At 42.3% G+C, this 20,270-nt stretch overlaps 1 protein-coding gene across 1 annotated transcript in view; it reads left to right on the forward strand.

Moving 5' to 3' along the window:
• The first annotated feature begins 3,823 nt into the window (after window positions 1-3,823).
• COL19A1 (collagen type XIX alpha 1 chain) overlaps window positions 3,824-20,270 on the forward strand; it is a 181,093-nt gene continuing 164,646 nt past the window's right edge. The window contains exons 1-2 of the mRNA XM_035109681.2: window positions 3,824-3,962; window positions 13,658-13,781. Coding sequence (XP_034965572.2) covers window positions 13,694-13,781 — 88 coding nt within the window. The 5' untranslated portion in view covers window positions 3,824-3,962; window positions 13,658-13,693. The remainder of the gene's footprint in view (window positions 3,963-13,657; window positions 13,782-20,270) is intronic.

The following is a 20,270-nucleotide window of genomic DNA, read 5'->3' on the forward strand; positions in this document are numbered from 1 at the left end:
TTTCACCTTATTCTAATTCAGGTGAAAACTGAAGATCTATTTAATTCTGTAGACCTTTGGAACATGAAAAAGGTGGCTCCACTGACCATGTTAGTTAGGATTGTGATGGAAAAGTTGTTTATTTTTCTGCTTGTTGTTAGTCACCCTGGGCTCCTGTGTGAGGAAGGGTGTAATATGAATGAATATTTGTTGATGTTCTTTATTATGTTGCATGTTTGATTCTAATGAAAGGCAACAATCAGCCTCATCAGCTCCTTCATAAATTCTATGAATACCGAGTGTTGGCTAAATTTGGTTTTATTTGTGTTCAAGAAGGGAGACAACAGCATGATAATTATATTTAGAATTTGTCTGCCTTTACTGAGAAAACAGACCATGTGTGATTTGACACATGTTTAATTCAAGCTATTTTAGCAATGTAACATAATAGAAGAAAGTAATTTGGTACTGAAATAATATGCTTTCTTCTGTCAAGCTATTTTTCTTATTTTCAATGTAAATTTTAAAATCAACAACAGCAAATACTGCAAATGGAAGCCCAAAACAAACTCAACTGATCTAAAATGTCAACATCTAAAGTAATTTTTGTTTTTTCTCATCCCAGCTTTTCCTGCTGTTAGTATTCACTTTTGAACCACTCCGACATTCATTGCCATTCATAAACAGATTGTACGTTGCTCCTTGAATGCTTGGTCTGTGGCGTGCTAAGCAAGATACATATTCCATTTCTCATCACATTGCAATTTGTAACCATTGTAGGAGGGGTCATCTATAATTTCCTGCAGTAAGTATGTCATGTGTTTGTTGTTGTTGTTGTTGAACATAGAAACAATCTCTTCAAAAGCAGAACTAATACAAACAGCATCTGTGAGGATGTGGTCACAAGCGATACTCTGGTTCATCAAAAACCATGCCACTCAAAGAATGCACATACAAGGCTCCTTGTGGATGAACAACTTTAGAGGCTGATGGGAAGAGTTCCACTTGGAATAGCTATACACAACTTTATTCCAGTTACTATGGTCCAAACTAGATGTGGCACACAGTCATGTGTATCTTTTCCTCTGACTTCTAAAAACAAAAATAGCCTGGCCAGGTGCTGGTACAAATTTATGGTAAGAGGAAGAAAATCGGAGAGTGGGGTGGTTGCTTAACACCCACTGACGGCTGCCATTTTTCCATTAAAAAAATCACTATTCTCAAGCACAATGCTTAGATTTTACAACAGGTCCTGGGCGCTGCTTATTTTTAAATTAAGGACCACCACTTGGTTGATGATAGGCTGATTCAAGCAAAATCATCCACTTTATCTGTGGTTCTTGGATGCTTCCAGGCAGTTGCTATCTTTGGGTGGGATTCAGTGATATATTGGCAAGCCGAGGTTGCAAAATTAAGCACAAGTTGCAGAACGGTTTGCTGCAATATCATATAACTTCCCCACAAGCAAATTAGGATGAATGCTCATTAAAGAGGTCTCCTGGAAGCAAATGTTATGTCTTTTTCAAGTCTTAACATTTTTGTTTACCAAGCGAGTTCTCTTTCACTGTTACCTGTTCCATCTCAGGATAGCTGAGGCCAATTATTTCTCCTGCTGTTCAATATCATTATCAGATTGGGGGGAGCATGCCTTTAAGAAGCTAGAATTGGAGAAGGTTGAGAAGGGCTTCCAGCATTTGAGGAATGGGAATTAGTATATTGCTTTCTGCTTTTCTCTTCCCTATAATGAATGCACAATGCTAGGTCTTGGGACCACCCATGCTGGAATAATGACTCACTCCCAAGTCTTGTACCCTCTGAAACAGACTTTTGAAGCTGTCTCTTCTGTTCTCCATGATAGAACTCCCTGCAGCAATTTATTTCTTTCCTCCTGCTCACCTAGCAGTTTCATATTCAACAGGTAACGCACAAACAGGTATAGAGGATGACATCATCCCATACAGATCTCCATCATACCTAGTTTGGCTGACTACCATGAGTGATAGTCCACCAATAGCATTAAGTCTTGTAGCTCCATGCAAAACATTATAACTACTTATGAGAGCTGATGAAGCAAAAGTGGTTATGAGACCAAGCTATGACACAGGAAGTCCCTGGTTCAAATCTCACCTCTGCTGTGAACTCACCGGATAACCTCAAATAATCCACACTCTTTTCCGTCTCAGCCCCCAATCTCAATCTCCAAAACTGAGATAATAATACTTACCTTACAGGGTTGCTTTGTAAGAATTACAAGACAATTTGTTTGAAGGACTTTGAATACCCAAAAGCCCTAGTAATTATTACTACTAGGAAGAGAGAGAAAATTCATTGGAGTGTTGGCATGGTCATCAAGAAGGGGAGGGGCAAAAACAAACCCCACCCCTATTTTGGTGTGTTCACTTCTGCATATCATTTAAATACTGTCTCAAGGCAAATCTAAAAAAAATTATAACACCAACAATTGAGAAACTCTTGCCTGCGAGCACTCCAACTAACAGCCTTCACCAAAGGTGTCATGGTTTTTGCAGACACTCGAACTCAGGATGCAAGGGAGAAACGTGCAAGAGGAAGGCATGCTTGGCAAATCCACATTGTGATCAGCTCCCGCCCGGAAACCAATGTCCTCACTGTGGAAGAACGTGTGGATCCAGAATTGGCCTCCACAGTCACTTACAGACTCATTGTTAAAACCGTGTTTATGGAAGACAATCTTACTCGGCTACGAGTGATCGCCAAAGAGAAGAGAAGAAGAGAGATCATTGGTAGGGCTTTTCTTGTAAATAACACAAGCCCCCCCAAAAAGAAGGGTCCCTACCCCAAAGAGCTAACAACCTAAATTGCAGATTTCAGCAGTGTGTGAAAGGTAAGAAAGATGTGGATCTGGATAGCTCAGTTAGTTAGAGTGTGGTGCTGATCCCCATATGGGACAGGTGCGTATTCCTGCATTGATGCAGGTTGGACTAGATAATGCACAGGGTCCCTTCCAACTCTACAATTCTAAGTGGGCAGAGGGGAGTCAAGGGTAGCTGATGCTTGTTTGGAGGAAAGGATTATGTTAAAAGCACAGGAGAGGGTGGTGAAGGTGGAGCGGGGTGAGCTTGAAGACAAAATTTATTTAAATATGTGCAGACAGCATGTGTGAAGATCCTGCCCTCCCTTCTCCCTAAGTTTGTGCCGCAGTCATTCCCTTTTTCTCGCTATCCTTTTATCCTCTAGTTAAATCCTTAAAGGCAGTGCTAGAAACTGTCATGAGAACACTCCCAGGGCCCAAGCAAGCACAGTTTAGCATATTCAAGGGAGAATTAGCAGGAATGCTGTGTGTCACAGAGGGTTTTTTAATCACAGACAGCTGATATTACAGTGTAAGAACACCCTTGCTTTATATACGGTGAGCTTAAAAAAAAAAGGCAAATCAAACAGCAACCATCCACTATTCTCTGCAGCATCGGTGCCATAAATAGGTGCATTCCCATGGCTGTTTGATTTTAAATTTATGATAAAGTATATAAAATTAATGAGATGTGGCTACACTTAACATGCTGGGGGAGCGGAATCTACTCCCCTGCTGTTGTGCTGGTATCATGTACAGTACTTCAGAGTCGGTGCGCTGAAACCAGACACCCCTTTCATTCATGCAGTCAAACCCCAGGCAGTCTTATCTGTGACACAGCTTTAGACAATCCATACCTAACCCTTTTAATATTATTAACAGATTTGCATTGCAACCTCTTGAGCATGTGTTCTCCCTCTCTCGCTCGCTCTCTTTTTGCAAAAACGGGTGCCAGAGCTGGGGGCTGTCCTGCCGTACAGTTGTATTCTCTCTGTGTGCTTGCTGAGTGGGAGGGTCACACCGTGTGAGACTAATAAGGACAGAGCTGCGTCCCCTTCTCCCACTCTTTAGAGACTCCAGCAACTCCTCGGCAACTACAGCAGCTTTGTACAGGCATTTGCTGCGCTTCTGGGGAGGAGGAACTTAATCAAAGGTAAGAGCCTCTTGTTTGCGATCAGCTGATTTACACCCAGTATACACTGCAAAGTACCGTGTGCTCTGCTTGGTTGGTTTGCTCTGGTTTTGACAGTGTCACAACTGAGCCCTCTATATAAATGGTATTATAGATTGTGCGCTGGTATATTGATAGCTGTCATTCTGTGCTTGTTACACTGTGCAGTCTGTGTAGCTGTGTGATGGGAAAACAGGTATATATATATTTTGCATGGATATGCTGGTTTTAAACGAATGCCCTGTTCCCTAAGGCACAGGGAACAGTTCAAAGCACATGCAAGGCATAACATGTACAAACTGATGCAGTGATAATGAAGCTTGTGGGTATATTTTGTTCAATGTCTATATACCAAAGGAAATAACTGTGAGGGTGTGGGTGCGTCGCTCTGTCTTCTAGGGGCCGTTGCACTAAATTGCGTGTGTATATCGTGAAGGAAAGGAAAGTCATAGTGGGATGCTGAAATTTTAAAGCAGCACAGCTCCCATGAGGAACTATAGTGCTTTTACTGGATTCTCTCTCTCTCTCTCTTGCTGTCAGGGATATTTTGTTTTGTACTATTGCTAGAGATCCTGGATTTGGGACCAAGAGAGTGTTGTCCCCTCCCAGGTACACACCTGAGTAAGCAGAATGGTAGAGCATAACCCCCTATAAATGAACCCCTCTTCTCCAAACACACACACACACACACACACACACACACTGAACGAGGATGCTATTCAATTCCCTATTTAGTCGCATTCTGAAGTGGGATGGTTTCTTTCCATATCTGTGCAATTTCTGATTATTTAAATATTATACTGCTGTCATACATAATCCCATAAGCAACTGGGGCATGTTGCGGCCGAAGTTAACAGCTTTTAAGTCCCATTAATTGGAACGGGAGAGATGTTTGGCACATGCTTAAGTGCCCCACTAAAACGGATGCAACACAATGGTGCTGCCATTTATCTGGATAGTGCTCCATATTTATTTGCTTGTTTAATTAGCTAAGGGGCGGGGGGGGGAAGCATGTTAAAAGTCTTGATTAAGAACCACATTGTGGGTTCCAATGTATGGTACTCTCAGTCTCCCCCTTTCTACCACACCACATAACCTTCTAAAAAGGTAATATAAATATTTCCCTGTGTGGGATCCAGATGTGGTTAAGAGTGGTGCATTTCCATTGTGATATGGTGGAAAACTGAAAACTTGTGCTTTTGCTTATACCACTGTCACTCATAATGAGCAACAGTAAACTCTGTTTGCATTACACAACACACATTTAAAGCACCAACCCCTCCAAAGATTTCTGGGGATTGTAGTTTAAGAGTGCTGGGAATTGTAGATCTGTGAGGGGCAAGCTACAGTTCCCATGGGGGAAAGTAATATGCTTTAAATATATGAACACACCATGAAAATACATTGCTTTTTAAGAGCAAAGTAACTTTTTTTGAAAGCAATAACAATTTCCATCTTACAGCCTGCCTCACTTTGTTAATCCTCACTACAGATCTGATCTGGTCCACAGGGGGAACTGTCTTCAGTTCTGAAGTTTTCTCTCGAGAGTAGCTTCTCTTATATAATTTTAAATAAGGGTGGCTTTGGGGATGCACTTACATTGAACCATTGTTTTGCTTGCTTCCCGTCATGATTAAAGCAAACAAATCTGTGAACTGCATATTTCTAAGGGTTCCTAAATTACTGGTAATCACTCGGTTGCCAGAATAAGCACGCACAACTCACACTTTTCTGTCATGGCAAGTGCATGCCTGGAAGGGCCCTGAGTTTGGACCACATGTGCTCACTTTGTGACATTCAAAGGGCTCTGATGAGAGCATTAGAGGATGCCATTTCCCAATGGAAAAGGTGTTAGCTGTTGTTAATCAGGATGTGAAAGGCTTAAAATATAAATGCCAAATAATATAAATATAAATATAAATAGCCTTTGAAAGCAGGGGAGCAGCCACAATAAGCAACATTGGCTTCACACTCTGATGTGACTTGCATCTAAGGGTGCAATATTTTTTTTTACTAGCCTTGCTCCTGTGCTTCAGTCAAAATCCTTTGCTCCTAACAAACATTAGCAGGTAAGGGCTTTTCTGATATGTGGATAAATGGAGCCGGGTGGAAAGCTGTAAACAGAAACATATTAAACAGCCTGTGGCAAAAAGGTCATAACCGTACCTGCTGCCCGCTGAAGAGTTGGAGGAACTGCGTGGGCCCAATCAGGCTGCAATAGCAAAACCAGGTAGTAAAAGCCTGAGGGGATTAAAGAGGACTGTACCACTTCACAGGCAGCAGGGGAGCATTGCAATCTTTAGTTGCTTCCTCATGAAGAAATTACCTCCAATTAAGTAGATACCACACCAAGCCAGCCTATTCCCAGAGTTGTTGGCTGTCTACTTACTAAAGTTGTTTCCCCCCCCGAAGAGGGAACAAGTTAAACACAGAACAATATTTTAAAATAGGATTTCCCCCCCTCCTTCCAAATTCCCACTGGTTGAAGTGATACATTCCATTCACTCATTTATACCCTCATTACAGTACTACCTGTCTGCTGCATATGTAGACTAGGCCTAGGTGAGCTTTCCTTGCACACGCAGGCAAGGAAGTAGGTCATACGTGACATCCTCCTCTATAAAGGTAATTGATATTTTCTTCTCCAGGCAAGGGTTTCTGAGAGGAGTTGCTGTTTCACATATGTGAGTGTGGGCTGAGCACCTAAAATTGATTTGGAGTGAGCTTGAGACGAGGCACTGGTAAAGGTCCATTATATATGCTTGGTGGTCCCTTGGTGTATGTGTGAAAGAAAGGATCAAGTATTCTCCAGTGTGCTTTAGAAATCTCAGGTAATTACATGAAGGAAATGTGCAAGCGGCCTAAAGTGGTCCAGCTTTTAAGGTTGGCTAATACCTCCTAGTTTAACAATGCTCAATGTTTATTTGCCCTTAACTGCCAGGAAACTCTAGGGAGGTGCTCAAGTACGTGAACAAGCCCGCTTGCTGTCGCTCAGCCTGTTCTGAAGCGAGTTCCAAGCTTGGGCAGAGAGAGAAGCTGTGCTATAGAGCATTTTTTCCCCAATCCAATTTTGGACATGGGGTGCCCGAGAGCTTGGAGTAGAAGAGGGAAGGGCGATGGGAATGGGCAATGCATAGACCCTGGCATGAGCGTTGCACTGCACGGGAAAGGAAGGTGAGAAATCAGCAGGAACCTCCATGCCTAATTCTTCCCAGCTAAGAAAGAAGTAGATGCATTGCAGGGAGTGATTTGAGCCAGCAAGAAAATAGCCGTTGAAATCTGTTTCTAGTGGTAGGATTCAGCTCTGGAATTAAGGGGTGAAAGTAAATAGGAATGCAAGTTCATTCCATAAATCATCTACTTTTAACAGCTGTGTGACACGGAACGAGAAATTCAACAGGTGAGGTTCTTCCATCCCTCTGGCATGAAGATGCTGTAATGCAAGCCTCACCTACTGATTTTTCCTTAACACAGTTATTGAAAACAAATGAACTTGGCTTGAAAAAGGTTGACAGCCATGCTAAACAATATCTCACATGTGAGCAATCACACAGGTAGCTCCCACGCAGATTAGGTGGCAGGAATTATAGGATGCATTTTGAAACTATTGGTTAGGTGTAGCCTCTAGTACACTTTGTTTTAGAAATTAAGCTTCAGAATGGCAGTGGACTAGTGCCCTGTGAGTTGTGCATACACGCTTCTTCCCGAAGGTGGGCAGATAATAATTTAAGCAAGCCCCACCAAGAAGCTTGCAAGAAATAGCAATTGAAATGCATTAGAAAAAGGAGTTGCACTGCCTTGGGTCGATAAAAACAATCAGTGTGTATCTGCAAGCGCGTTTTCCAGACAAGTGATGTGACTGCTTTTGTTGTCCTTATCAAGTACAATAACTTGTGTGAATAAAGATGGAGCCACACAGATGTCTTTCCCAGTTTCTTCTGCTCAGTTATGCAAGGAATGCTTGCAGGCCCCTCGTAATGGATAGGCACATGAAAGTCAGGGTTGCCATTGGGTATAGCGTACCCAGTCAATATCAGCAAGCCCTTGGAGAACAAAGCAAATCCCAAGATCACAAGGATGGGCAGAGTTTGGAATAAGAAGGTCTCTGCCTGCGCATGTGGAGGGTCTTCATCCCGGCTCAAACATAGATAACCAGCATAAGTCCAAATGAGGGTAAGTCCCCCAAAGGGGTATAGCAGGAATGGGATAGGGGGAAACTTACCCCTATTCAAAACTCCTTTCAGTTCACTCATGTGACTAGCAATCTAGTGGACATTACACTAGCAGAAAGAGTGGTGTAAGTCAAACTCTATTTTAAAAGCTTGTTGTCCTGCTGCTAAGCTTAGGCTGGCTCAGCTGGCAATATCTTCACTTCTGAATACATTGGTACCTCGGGTTACAAACACCTCGGGTTACAGACTCTGCTAAACCGGAAGCAGTACCTCTGGTTAAGAACTTTACCGCACGATGAGAACAGAAATCGCGCACTGGTGGCGTGACGGCAGCAGGAGGCTCCATTAGCTAAAGTGGTACCTCAGGTTAAGAACAGTTTCAGGTTAAGAACGGACCTCCGGAGCGAATTAAGTACATAACCAGAGGTACCAATGTAGAGTTTTAAATAAGGGTAGTTTACCCCAGTGTAAATTACCCTGGCATGAATTACCCTGGCTTCCTATAGCTTGGATTGCTGTGCCTATGATGTTGTATCCAATAGTCCTACTTGTACTCATTGAAATTAATTGGTATGTCTAACTTAGGGCCACTGATATTAATGGACCTACTGTGGGTAAGACTAGCATTGGCTATAACCCTCAATAGTGCCTTAAATTCAAGCTTGCAGGAATCATAGTGGAGGCAAGGATAGGTTGAAATGAAACATACAAACAGAAACACTGAGGACCTACATTGTAAGATAATAAGGGAAAGGTGGGGTGATTCCAATTTTTAATGTACTGTACGTGACACTCATTTTTAAGATACACACACAAATACAGCATTTATTTAAAATGTTTATACCTGGCTTGTGCAACGAAAAACATATCTATCAATAGATATGATGCAAACTAGTGCAGAAAGCTAAAGCTGTGTACCCATTACTGTTTGTTTGCTCCAGTGTGTGTGCACCACTGGTGTTTGACATAAAGTACACATGACATTAGCCACAATCCATGCCTATCATGTAGTTCTTTGAAAAGTACTGCTGTTGAATGGATGCATTTTTCCTCAAACGAGCTTCCACATGTTTTGGAAGTAGAAACCATGTTCTCTCTGCAGTTAAGCTGAGGTGAGACAACTGCTGTGCATGCACAGATGGCTGCGCATGCACAGATGACAGCTTCATGAATATGGCTTTGGGGGGTTGTAGGTGTGGGGAAACTGAACTGGTAATGTGCATCAGGTGAAGACATCCCTGCTCTCTCTCTGTAGTGTATAGCAACACGGAAATGTGACTTGCAGTACAGTGGGGGAGAGCACACCTAATTGTATTTTAAGCCAATAATGTGTACGTAGCCTAAGATTTGCAGATTCACACAGTCTTGCTAGAAAGGTTTTCAGAACTTGAAATTCATTGCGTGAAAATGCTTTACAACTCCTTGAGAAAGGCAATAGAATTTAGGCATATGCTCCTAGAATCCATTTATCCAAATGAGATTCAAGCACAATTTTGCCATCTCTCAACTACCTCCTTTTTGTTTTTTAGTGAGTCTGACTGCCAAAATAAAGAATCAACCACTGCCTCTTCTTGCTGTTGGCCTTATAAAGGCAACATTAATGTGAACACAACATATAGATCAGGCATCCCCAAACTGCGGCCCTCCAGATGTTTTGGCCTACAACTCCCATGATCCCTAGCTAACAGGACCAGTGGTCAGGGATGATGGGAACTGTAGTCCAAAACATCTGGAGGGCCGAAGTTTGGGGATGCCTGATATATATGGTACCAATGGCAGCCTGTATTACCCCACTATGGGCCAAATGGGAAGATACTGTTGCATGCCACCCAATCTCCGAGCAGTGCGAGATTCCACATGGCCACATCTGTTGTGTCCTTCAGCTTACATCATTGCCCACTGCAAACTGGAACTCCCCTCTGGCATTGTCTTCTGCTAACCAGCCAGAGTGCAGGGCAGGGCTAATAGTCTTAGTCTTGCTGATGGCTTCTCTGTGTGTCTTTTATGAGGTCAATGACTTGGTGATAACCTCTGGATGGTTCCTCTTGGTAGCTTCTCTGACAGGCAGTTTACTGGACAGGGAAAGCTGAGTGCAGCAATTTAAAGTCTAGCATTCAGTTTAACCCTCTAAGCAGTGATAAATTTTAACTTTTACTACATCGAGGAATTTAGGGGGATCTGCGTACTCCTACGTACTCCTAACAATACATTAACTCAGTGGCTTTCAACTGGTGTGCCGTGGCACCCTGGGGTGCCGTGAAGGATGGTCAGGGATGCCACGGGCAACACTGGCCTCTGTCCCTCTTTCCTTCCCTCCCTGCTCTGATGCCCTCTTGTGTCTCTGCCTCCCAAAGGCTTGCACAGCTGTTTATTGTAGCAGCCCTGGCTATAAGCTCCACAGGCGAATGGTGCCTCTGGGAGGCACCTCTCTTTGGGGTGAGGGGGGGCAGCTCAGAGACCAGGGGCGGGGGCAGCAGCAGCTGTCCAGAGGACTCCCAAGGAAAGGGGAGAGGAGGCTGAGGGAACACTCCAAAAGGGAAGGTGTTTGAAAAAGGGCGAGAGGCTGCCAGCTCTGCAGGCAAGAGGTGACACAACTGGACTCCTGAGCCCCACAGGGGATGCCACAGTAAGAATGCAGTTGGTTAAGGGAGCCGTGGACTCAAAAAGCTTGAAAACCTCTGCATTAACTCTTTCACCATTCAATGCAGTTTACAGAAAAAGGCAGATTGCCAGTGTAGGGGCCCTGATCTAGATTGGGATTCTAGCACAAGGGCAATGGGGTTTTGACCTTCCTCCAACCCCACTAGGATTCTGGCCTAGATTGGGGGGGACCCTTGTCAGCAATTTCCATAGGAAAAAGTTCTCATTGAAGAAAATTGAAGTCCCCCCCCCCCGGTGCAAATTGTTGGTGTACCGCCATAACCCTGCATCGGAATAGGTATCATAGTGGGGAGGCAATGGGTTAGGTCTACGTATATTCTTCCCCCATTCTATTGTCTTTATCCGAACTGGATCTTTCATGCTTCACATTCATGTGGAAAAAATACTACACTTATTGCATAGTTTGACCCGGACTCTTTCATATATAGTAAATAAATAATCATCCTTATTTGGATTTTTTATTCTTATTTTTTTGCATTTTACTATGCTCTGTTAAAGTCTGAACTCTCTTTTCATTATGATGTAAAATAAATGATTGATTGTGTATAGATGACAAAAAATATTTTGTTGTATACATTCAATTCTTCTTTTATGCAGTCCAAAATGGAACTGTCCTTTCCCCCTCATTTACATATTTTCTGAGACATGAAAGCTGCTTAAAAAAGAAAAGAAAAAGAAATCTAGATATAGGAATGATACATCAGAATGAGATTGTGACTGCTCCACTCATCCTGCTCATAGTGAGTGCATGTAGTTTAACTTTAAGTATCATAGGCTAAAAATAATCAAAAATAAAAATGCTAATCAGCTATTACTCACACATGATAATTTAGTGGTCTTTTGACCAATATATGTGACCTTAGCATAGCTGAAAACCTATTACTCAACAATCTAAAAAAGTAGCTGAGAAGTACTTTTCATTGTCTTCTTATAAGTCTAAAATTAGCCTGCAAAGACCATGTGTGTGCGTGCTTTTTTCACACTAATAAATGATACACATTGTACTTGACTGGTGACACTTCTCTCTCTTCACAACTGCTTGTGATTTTTGCAGAAGTGAGAGAAGTAGAGTTCAGGAATGGAAAATTGAAAATAAAGTTCACCTTAGTTGTGTTACCATCAATCACAGGCTATTTCAGTAAGCAAAGTTACAGAGAGCCTACATAAATAACATGCAGTCAATACATATCAAATTTTAAAACATTTCTAGCAGTCATTGGTCAGCACAATGTAAAATTATTTTCTGCTCTTAAACGGCAAAAATAAAATGCCTGTGAAACAGAAATTATTCAAAGGCCACAATAGAAAGAGGTATAACCTATGGCTCTGAGGACTGAGGCAGAGCAGCATAAGTCACCCCTTCCCAACCTTGACTGGTACCCAAGACCAGTCAAGTTATTTTTGCACCTGTGGCAGAAAGTGCTACAGCTACCCCACCTCTGCCTCTACAGATAGTAAGTCGTTACTTAATTTATTATTTTTTCTATCTTTTTATGACCCCAAAATCAGCTTGAGGTGACTGCTTCACCCTGCCTAATGATAGGACCAGAACTGGGTCCTCAGAGCAACAGTTATACCCAACATGGGCTTCTCAACAACCAGAAATTGTCTATATTTCCTAGGCAGAATAATGGACTAAGGATTTATTATACAGAGTCACGAATGTGTGTTTAAAAATTGCTATTGGTCATCTGGGATGCTCATGGAAAGTACACAAACAGTTGGTTTCCATTTTTAGATTTGGACCGCAATTAGCTGGTAGCAGGGAATTATCCAACCAATTATGCTACAACACATCTCAATTCAGAAGTAAGACCAGGCATCCCCAAACTGCGGCCCTCCAGATGTTTTGGCCTACAACTCCCATGATCCCTAGCTAACAGGACCAGTGGTCGGGGAATTGTAGTCCAAAACATCTGGAGGGCCGAAGTTTGGGGATGCCTGAGTAAGACCCACTGAGTTTAGTCAATGAGATTTACCCCCAGGTGAGTATGTATGTACAGTACTACATTAATGGCTCAATAGTCTATACCCCTCTTTCCCCCTTATAACTAACTCATGTGTATGTTGCTACATTTGTTTGTGTGTATGTACGTGTGTACCAGAATGCATATGTATTTAAAAAGAGAATATTTAGGTGATTCATAATTATGTAGGTTTTATATTAACTGGCAGCAATGTAGTTCAAGGGTTTCATAAGTGTAGAGAGGAAGGTTGCTTCGTTGATGTGATTTTATTTTACACTTCACAAAAATAGGATTAATTTTAAATATAGGGGGAAGCCTCTCAAGTACTAGTCCCTTAACCATTACCCATGAAACAAAAGTGTAAGGGTGAAATCATGTGCAAATTCCTGAAACCCTCAGAGGAAGACGGAGCAGCATTTCACCACTCCTCCATATAGCTCCAGCTGAGAACTTCTGCTATGTACATGAAACTAAATTATCCTATACTTTTATGCAACTAATTATATTTCTTGTAGGCTGCCTTGTGAGGGTTTTGCATCGAAAGGCAGCATATAATTACTAATAATAAAATAAACAAGCTGAACCTGAGTCCACTGATTTCAATGAACTCAGGCATGCCTAACAATTTTCAGTGGAAGAAGTAGGGGTGGCTTTAAATGAAATTTGTTAAGTCCCAGCTCCCCCCACATTTTAGCCAAATCACGCCCCACATAACCTCCTGTCACAGCAGGTAAGCAAGGTCAAGTCTTCTTTGGCCCCTTGTAATTTGAGCACTGGTGTCTAAATCTGGATATGTCTAGGCTGGACATCCACAAGGCAACCTGCTTGACCACAGTAATCATAAGAGTATTTTTAATCATGAATGTTTTCATTTCAGATTTCTGGTCATTTGTTCACATGTGTTCAAGAGGAGATGAAGGCAATTGGATCTTGCATAATTTGGCTTGGGTTGGCCATCCTTCTTCCAGTCTCTCATTCTATAGCAGTCACTGATAAAACAGGTATTTCTTTATTCCTCTTCCTTTCTAATCAGGCACAGAAACTTTGTCAGGGTGATATTGATGCTTTTGAGAGAGCAGTCAAGTCGTTTGGAAAGTATAGAGGCACAGAAGGCTTTTCGAGATGTTCAACAGGGTAGGTACAGCTATGTAGAAAGTTGTACTCTCTGCAATAATAAAGCCACCACATGGAAAGTGCATGTACAACGAAATGCATGGAGGGTTAATGGAGCTTTGGAAGCTAATCTGGAAAGTATTTAATTAAACTTCTCTATTAAAAGATGTTTCCACCCCAAGGTATCTAACAGCAATATTTCCATTTCCTGTCCACTCACAGGAGTCTACATTTGGAATGAGCTTGCAATCGTTTACAGTTATGTTGTGCTGCTACTGATACTTCCTCATTTTCTTAAGTTACATATGGAAAAAGAACCCAGCCCTGGGCTTTGAAACAGAGCACAGTCATGAGTGCAGTTTTGTTTGCTTGGTTCTGTATGTCCTGCACTATGATCCTGATGATACTTAGATGGGAATGTCATATTGCTTTTAATGGAAATTTATTCCATGCAATTGTGCATGAGATTGGCAAATTTAATCAGTGAATGTAAGGACGTGAATGGGCCAGTCCTTCAAGGAAGCAAATGTGCTTAGGAATATCATTAGCCTTTCTCTGGATTCGTGCTTGTCTGATAATCTCTATGTGATATGACCAAAAGAAAAAAAAAGTTCCTAGGAAAAATTATAGAAAGTGAAGAAGGAACACTTTTCACCAATACTTTATAACTTCTGCCGCTTTGCTATTTTTTCCTTCGATCTGTTTGATTCCCCCCCCCCTTGCAAAAAACACATATAAACCTGCTGCCCTTCCGCTTACGCATCTCTCTGCCACTGCTCACCTTGGCCCTCACAAAACTTTTGGGCCACCTGCCTCTTAAAATCGTCCTGACAGTTGTCATCTCCTGGGGATTAAATCAGTTTTTGTAATTGCATAAATAGCTGGTTTAGTTGTATTTCATCCAACATTGACCTGGCAGTTTCTGAGGACTTGCCATAGACTGCATTTGTATTTTTTGATAGTTCATTGGTGCTCAGTCTCCAACACCAGGTGGGATGATTCAGAATGACCCCAGGAAGGGCACATCCACACTTGCCCCATGATTTCAAGTTACAGGTCCAATGGGGCTTTTTCTTTCTTTCTTTTTGTCCTGCTGCTTTCTCCAGGAAAACCTGCTGTTTACTGCTAAATGAGAACAAGCATCAATCGGCTTTTCTGCGGATTGACCCATGACTTTAAATCACGGGATGAACAAAAGTGTAGCTGGGTCCTTAGACATCTACATCAAATGTTGTAGGAGAGAATCTTACTGATTTACATGTGGAGCAAATAACAACACACTTTGAATAGAAAAATGAAATGGGATTGATTTTCAGATCGCAACATTGTTCATGTAACTCATACAAAAAAGGTGGAAGGTATGAGCTATCCCATCTAAATACTAAAACAAATATATTTAAGAATTATTTTTCTTAGACCACCAGGAGTCCAATGTTAAGCGGAACCTCTAAGCATCTTGAAAAACCAATAGTAAGTGCTAAGTGATTACAAATGTGCTGAAGGGTAGCAAGAACTGTGGATAAGCAAACCTTGCATTACAGGCTCTTTCCTAAACTCTTAAGGCAGCAAAACCTCCTCAAGACTCGCTGATCTCAGCTCCTGAGAGAAATGGAAAGCAAACTACCCAGTGAACCTACCATATCCTTCCCTTGCCCTTTTCAGGTGTGAAGTTACAAAGTTCTGGATGCAATATATCCTTAATTGGATGGTTGAATGTACAGACTATTTGTTTTTCAGGGTCCCAGGTGATCAGCACTATCAGAAATGAAGAATGACAAAATTCACCAGAGAACGTTAGCTATCCACCACTGATGCTGAATAGTGACCCTTCACTATAAACAAAAATATCTAAAAACAATATTGACACCCCACCTTCCCCATTTCTGCCGCCCACCGTAACATAGGCCTTAAAAGTATCTACAAGTTTTCGAGCCAAAATGCAGAGGATGGAGGTTTGAGAGGCAAAATGTTTCTGGTTCAGCATAAAATAATGAAAAGAGTCAAAGTTATTTATGCCAAGAGAAACTGCTGAAGTAGGCATATCAAAGGAGAGCTAAATCTCTAAGCACCTCAATTTACTGGAGTTCTCTTTTTGTACCATTATTCAGTGAAAAGTGAACTCTATACACCTTTGGATTTCCCTTTGAGTCTGCTTCCATGGGATCCCCTTATGTCTCTGTCCCTTCCCTGCTGCCTCCTCATTCCTTAGAATGATCCTATATTGCTGAGTTTGCTTCTCCTTGGGTCCATAGCTGTTTTGGATTGAGACCCTTACCCGTCGCACACAATGGTCTAATTGCATTGAAATGACTCTCAGAACACTTGGAGCTTCACAGAAAGCTCCCAATTAACCTTGATTTTAAAGTGGCATATACTGAAATATGAAGGCAATTACTCACGCTAAAGAAAAGAGAGAGCTTACATGTGTGGGCTGTTATGAAGGAAGAAGTAAGGTTTGCTTTCTGCTTAGTATCCTGAATGAGCCCGGGGAATGACTTCATTTAATTAGCTAATATTGTATTAATTAAGGAAATGGCAAGGCTGGGGATGGGGGGGGGGAGAAGAAGAGATGTTGCAGAACGGCAAATTGTGCTGGTTATGCTTGCAGCAGCCTGCCTGGGTATATGCCGATAGCTTTTTGGTTCATAGCAATGTCTTCAGTTTTCGCTGGTGCAGAACTGCTGGTATAAGAGCCATTTACTGGAGGGAAGTGATTACTTCTAAAAATAAAATCTAACAAATCTAAAAGAGAGGATTGTGTTACAATACTGAAGCTCACGGAGCTGTCAACAGCCATGTGTTAGACTAAAAATGAGTTATTTCTTGTAATTGTTTTATTCGTTGACTTTTCAGGGATTAATCTTGTTTAGGAATATTTATGTTTTCACTGGATTCATAGGGTTTCTCTGTTGGCAGGGCCATAAAGAGTTTTAAATGCTAATTTATACATTTTAATTGTATACAAGTCAGGTTTTTTAAAAAATAAAAAAATCCTTAGTGATTATTGCTGTGTGTTCCAAATTCCTATTATGGGCATCATTCTACCGTACTACAATCCTAATCTTCCTATAGATGGGCCTCATCTGCACTTTCGAGGGGTTTTTCTTTTGGCCTGCACCATCAATCCACAGAAAGCCCGATTGATGTGTGTTCTGATTCAGTGATAAAACAGTGGATGTCCTGGGGAAAGTGGCAGAACAAATGAAAGACTTCTCAGACCTTTGCCTAGAAAACATAGGGCAAACAGAAGTGTGGGCGAGCCCTTAGTCTTGACGGACTAAGGCTGCAATCCTGTGCACATTTATGTCCAAATACATCCCATTGAACTAAGTGAGATGTATTAATGAGTAAGCATAAATAAGATTGGGTTTAACTTAAGTCCGTTGATTTCAGTGGTATGTGCTGATGTCCTTTGCATCCTTACCTGGAAGTAAGTACCATTGAACACAGTGGGGCTTACTTTGGAGCAAACTTCCATGGGCACGTGCATGTGCTGTTAGTCATGATGACTATGGACAGTGTTTCCCAACCTTGGGCCTCCAGCTGTTTTCAGACTACAATTCCCATCATTCCTGACCACTGGTCTTGCTAGCTAGGGATGATGGGAGTTGTAGTCCAAAAACAGCTGGCGGCCCAAGGTTGGGAAACGCTGGACTATGCTTAGCTGGTTCGTTGCTGTGAATGGTAGGGACTAATTCAGGGTCACATCCACACCATACCTTTGAAGCACCCTTATACCACTTCCTTGGAGCTGTAGATTGTTAAGCATGCTGGGAATGGTAATGAGGGGTTTCCTAATAACTCTCAGCACTCTTAACAAACTACAGTTCTCAGGATTCTTTAGGGGAGGCCATGATTTGTGTTCCAGTTCTAACTATAGATATTCAGAAGGTCTCAGTAATTTCTCTATGGAATCCTAGATTTCTGACAAAGAGCATATTAGCAATATATTAGCTTCCGGTCAGAATTTTAGGCATGTAAATTTTGAGCCAAACACCGCTTGAGTTTGCAAAAATGTTCTCCAGCCCTGCAGTTTTTAATTGGTTTGTTGGAACCCAGTAGCAGTTCTACCGTTCTCTTGTTGCCATTGTTGTTTAGGGTGATTTTTTAAAAGAGGAAAAGCAGGAAGACAGATTAACAGAGGCAATGTATAGGAAAGAGAAAGAGAAAAGAAACCATTTGCAAATAGGGCAAAGCTCCTTTAGTTCTGTAGAAGAAGGAATGTCGGCAAATGATCCCTGCATGACAAGCTGGACCTGACAACATTCTCTCTCCTGCAAAACTCTGAAATGTACAAGAGTCTGTCCTTTCAATCTAGTCTCCCCGGTGGTAAAATGAACATCGTCCTCACATGCTTTGTTTCCCCTAAAACCTGACAAGTGTAACGCTTAGAGTGAAAATTCTTCTCTCTTTTATTTAAAAACATTGTGGAATTGAAATCTTATTGTATGGCATTCAGTTGCATGTGAAATCTCACAACTCCCACAACTGTAGTGAGGTAATTTCCTTGTAATATTCGAATTCATTTTTATTTCTAAAGCGGCACAATGAATAATTCCTCTAGTTACTTCAGTGGGACTATTCATGTACATTTGGGCATTTACGTTCAGAATTACTCAGTAGTGTACTCAGACACTGACTGTACACAAGCTGAACTCCTTACATTGTGTGTCATGTAAAAGTTAATGTTCCCAGCACTTTCAGTTACTGCTCACACTCTATTTATGGCCTAGCGGCAGACAACCCGGACAGCCTTGCATAGATGTAAAGTGCAGCCTATGATATAGTAGTTCTAAATATTTTGCTTGGAAGGCTAAACTTAATTGAATGCCAGCATTTAATATGTGCTTTCTCCCGCCCACGCTGGTTGGCACAAGGGTGCAGTGCAACGGTCTGTGGCGGCAGGTAGAGGCACACAGTGTAACTGTTCTTGTGTTAAAGTCAGGATGCATAGCAGAGACAATGCATCCATATTGCTTTTTCCAAGGGAGGTCTTAAGATAGCTGTTCCCCCCCCCCTTCCTGGTCTTAAAAGGCAAGGAGAATGAGCCCTCCAGCTGTAAATGGGGCATATCTTCTCTCTCTTCTGGCACTTACAGATTCCAGGATATAGATTGTGCATACAGCTATTTTCTCTACGGAGTTATCCCTGCCTTATATACTTGCGTGGTGAGTGTAGAACTGGAGCAAATGAAGGGAGGGAGGGAGGGATATATGAATGACAGTCTTATCTAGGACCCGATATTTTTTTCCCCATGGCCTCTTGACTGTTGTAGCTCAGAGTTATGTATATTTTAAACACAACTAAAAAAGGAGCACTTACCAGCTTTTAAGAACTCCTTGCATGCTACCATGTTATTTTAAAAAATGTTGGCTGCAGTCATGTATGGGATGCAGAGTAAAAAAAATAAGTTGAAAAAGTCAGTGATGGTTCAATAACAAAAAATACAATAATAATAATAATCCCATTCTTCCTCTGAAAATTGCTCAGTGAAGCGTGTATAATTTAATGTTAACGTGCCAGGGTCTTGCAATAGACCAAAGCTCTATTGCTTAAGTGTTGTGGAACATACAGTGTGTGGTCCACACTTTTGTTGCTTTGTGGTTCTCTTCTAAGCCCAGTTCATCAGAGACTTTCAAATAAAGGTCAGGTTCTGCAACTGAATTGAAAGGCCATATTGTTGTTGTTGTTTAATATTCATTGAGGTATAATAATTCTTAGGGCTATAATAACAACCATGTGACTAGAGGCTCAACCATGTGGATGACTGCCTCCCTCACATGGTTACTGGTGGAATGCACTAAACAGCTATGTTGTAACCCTGGTCACCTGATTTAGTCCTCTCCATGGTGCTGGGAGAATAGCTTTGATGAGGTTAGATGAAGGGCTTTAGGAGGGAGAGATAGTGGAGAAAGAACAGAACCTGGCGTGCTCAAAAGTGGGAGTGAGGGTATCACGCCTTCCATGGGCGTAGGCAGGGGGGGCAGGAGGGGGCAATTGCCCCCCCTAGAAGCAGGGCCACTGGCCAGCCTGCCCCACTGCCCGCCCGGTGCCGTCTCCCTTCTCCCTGGCTGGCTGTGGGGCGGGCGGCGGGAAAGCACCAGAGCCGCGCAAAGCGTTTGGCTGGCTTTCCCTCCCTCCGCCCCACAGCCAGCAAGGGAGAAGGGAGACTCCCTTCTAGCCGGCTGGCTGTGGGGCGGGCGGAGGGAAAGCCAGGCAACCGCTTTGCGCGGCTCTGGGGCTTTCCCTCCACCTGCCCCAGCGATTGCAGAGGGGGAGGAGGGGATCGGAGCAGCCCGATTTCGGGCTGATCCTGGCTCCCCCTCGTCCCTTCCGATCGTGGAGGGGGAGGAGGGAGTCGGAGAAGCCCGATTTCG

The sequence above is a fragment of the Zootoca vivipara genome, chromosome 3 (genome assembly GCF_963506605.1).
Source record: "Zootoca vivipara chromosome 3, rZooViv1.1, whole genome shotgun sequence".
NCBI classification, from domain to species: Eukaryota; Metazoa; Chordata; class Lepidosauria; order Squamata; family Lacertidae; genus Zootoca; species Zootoca vivipara.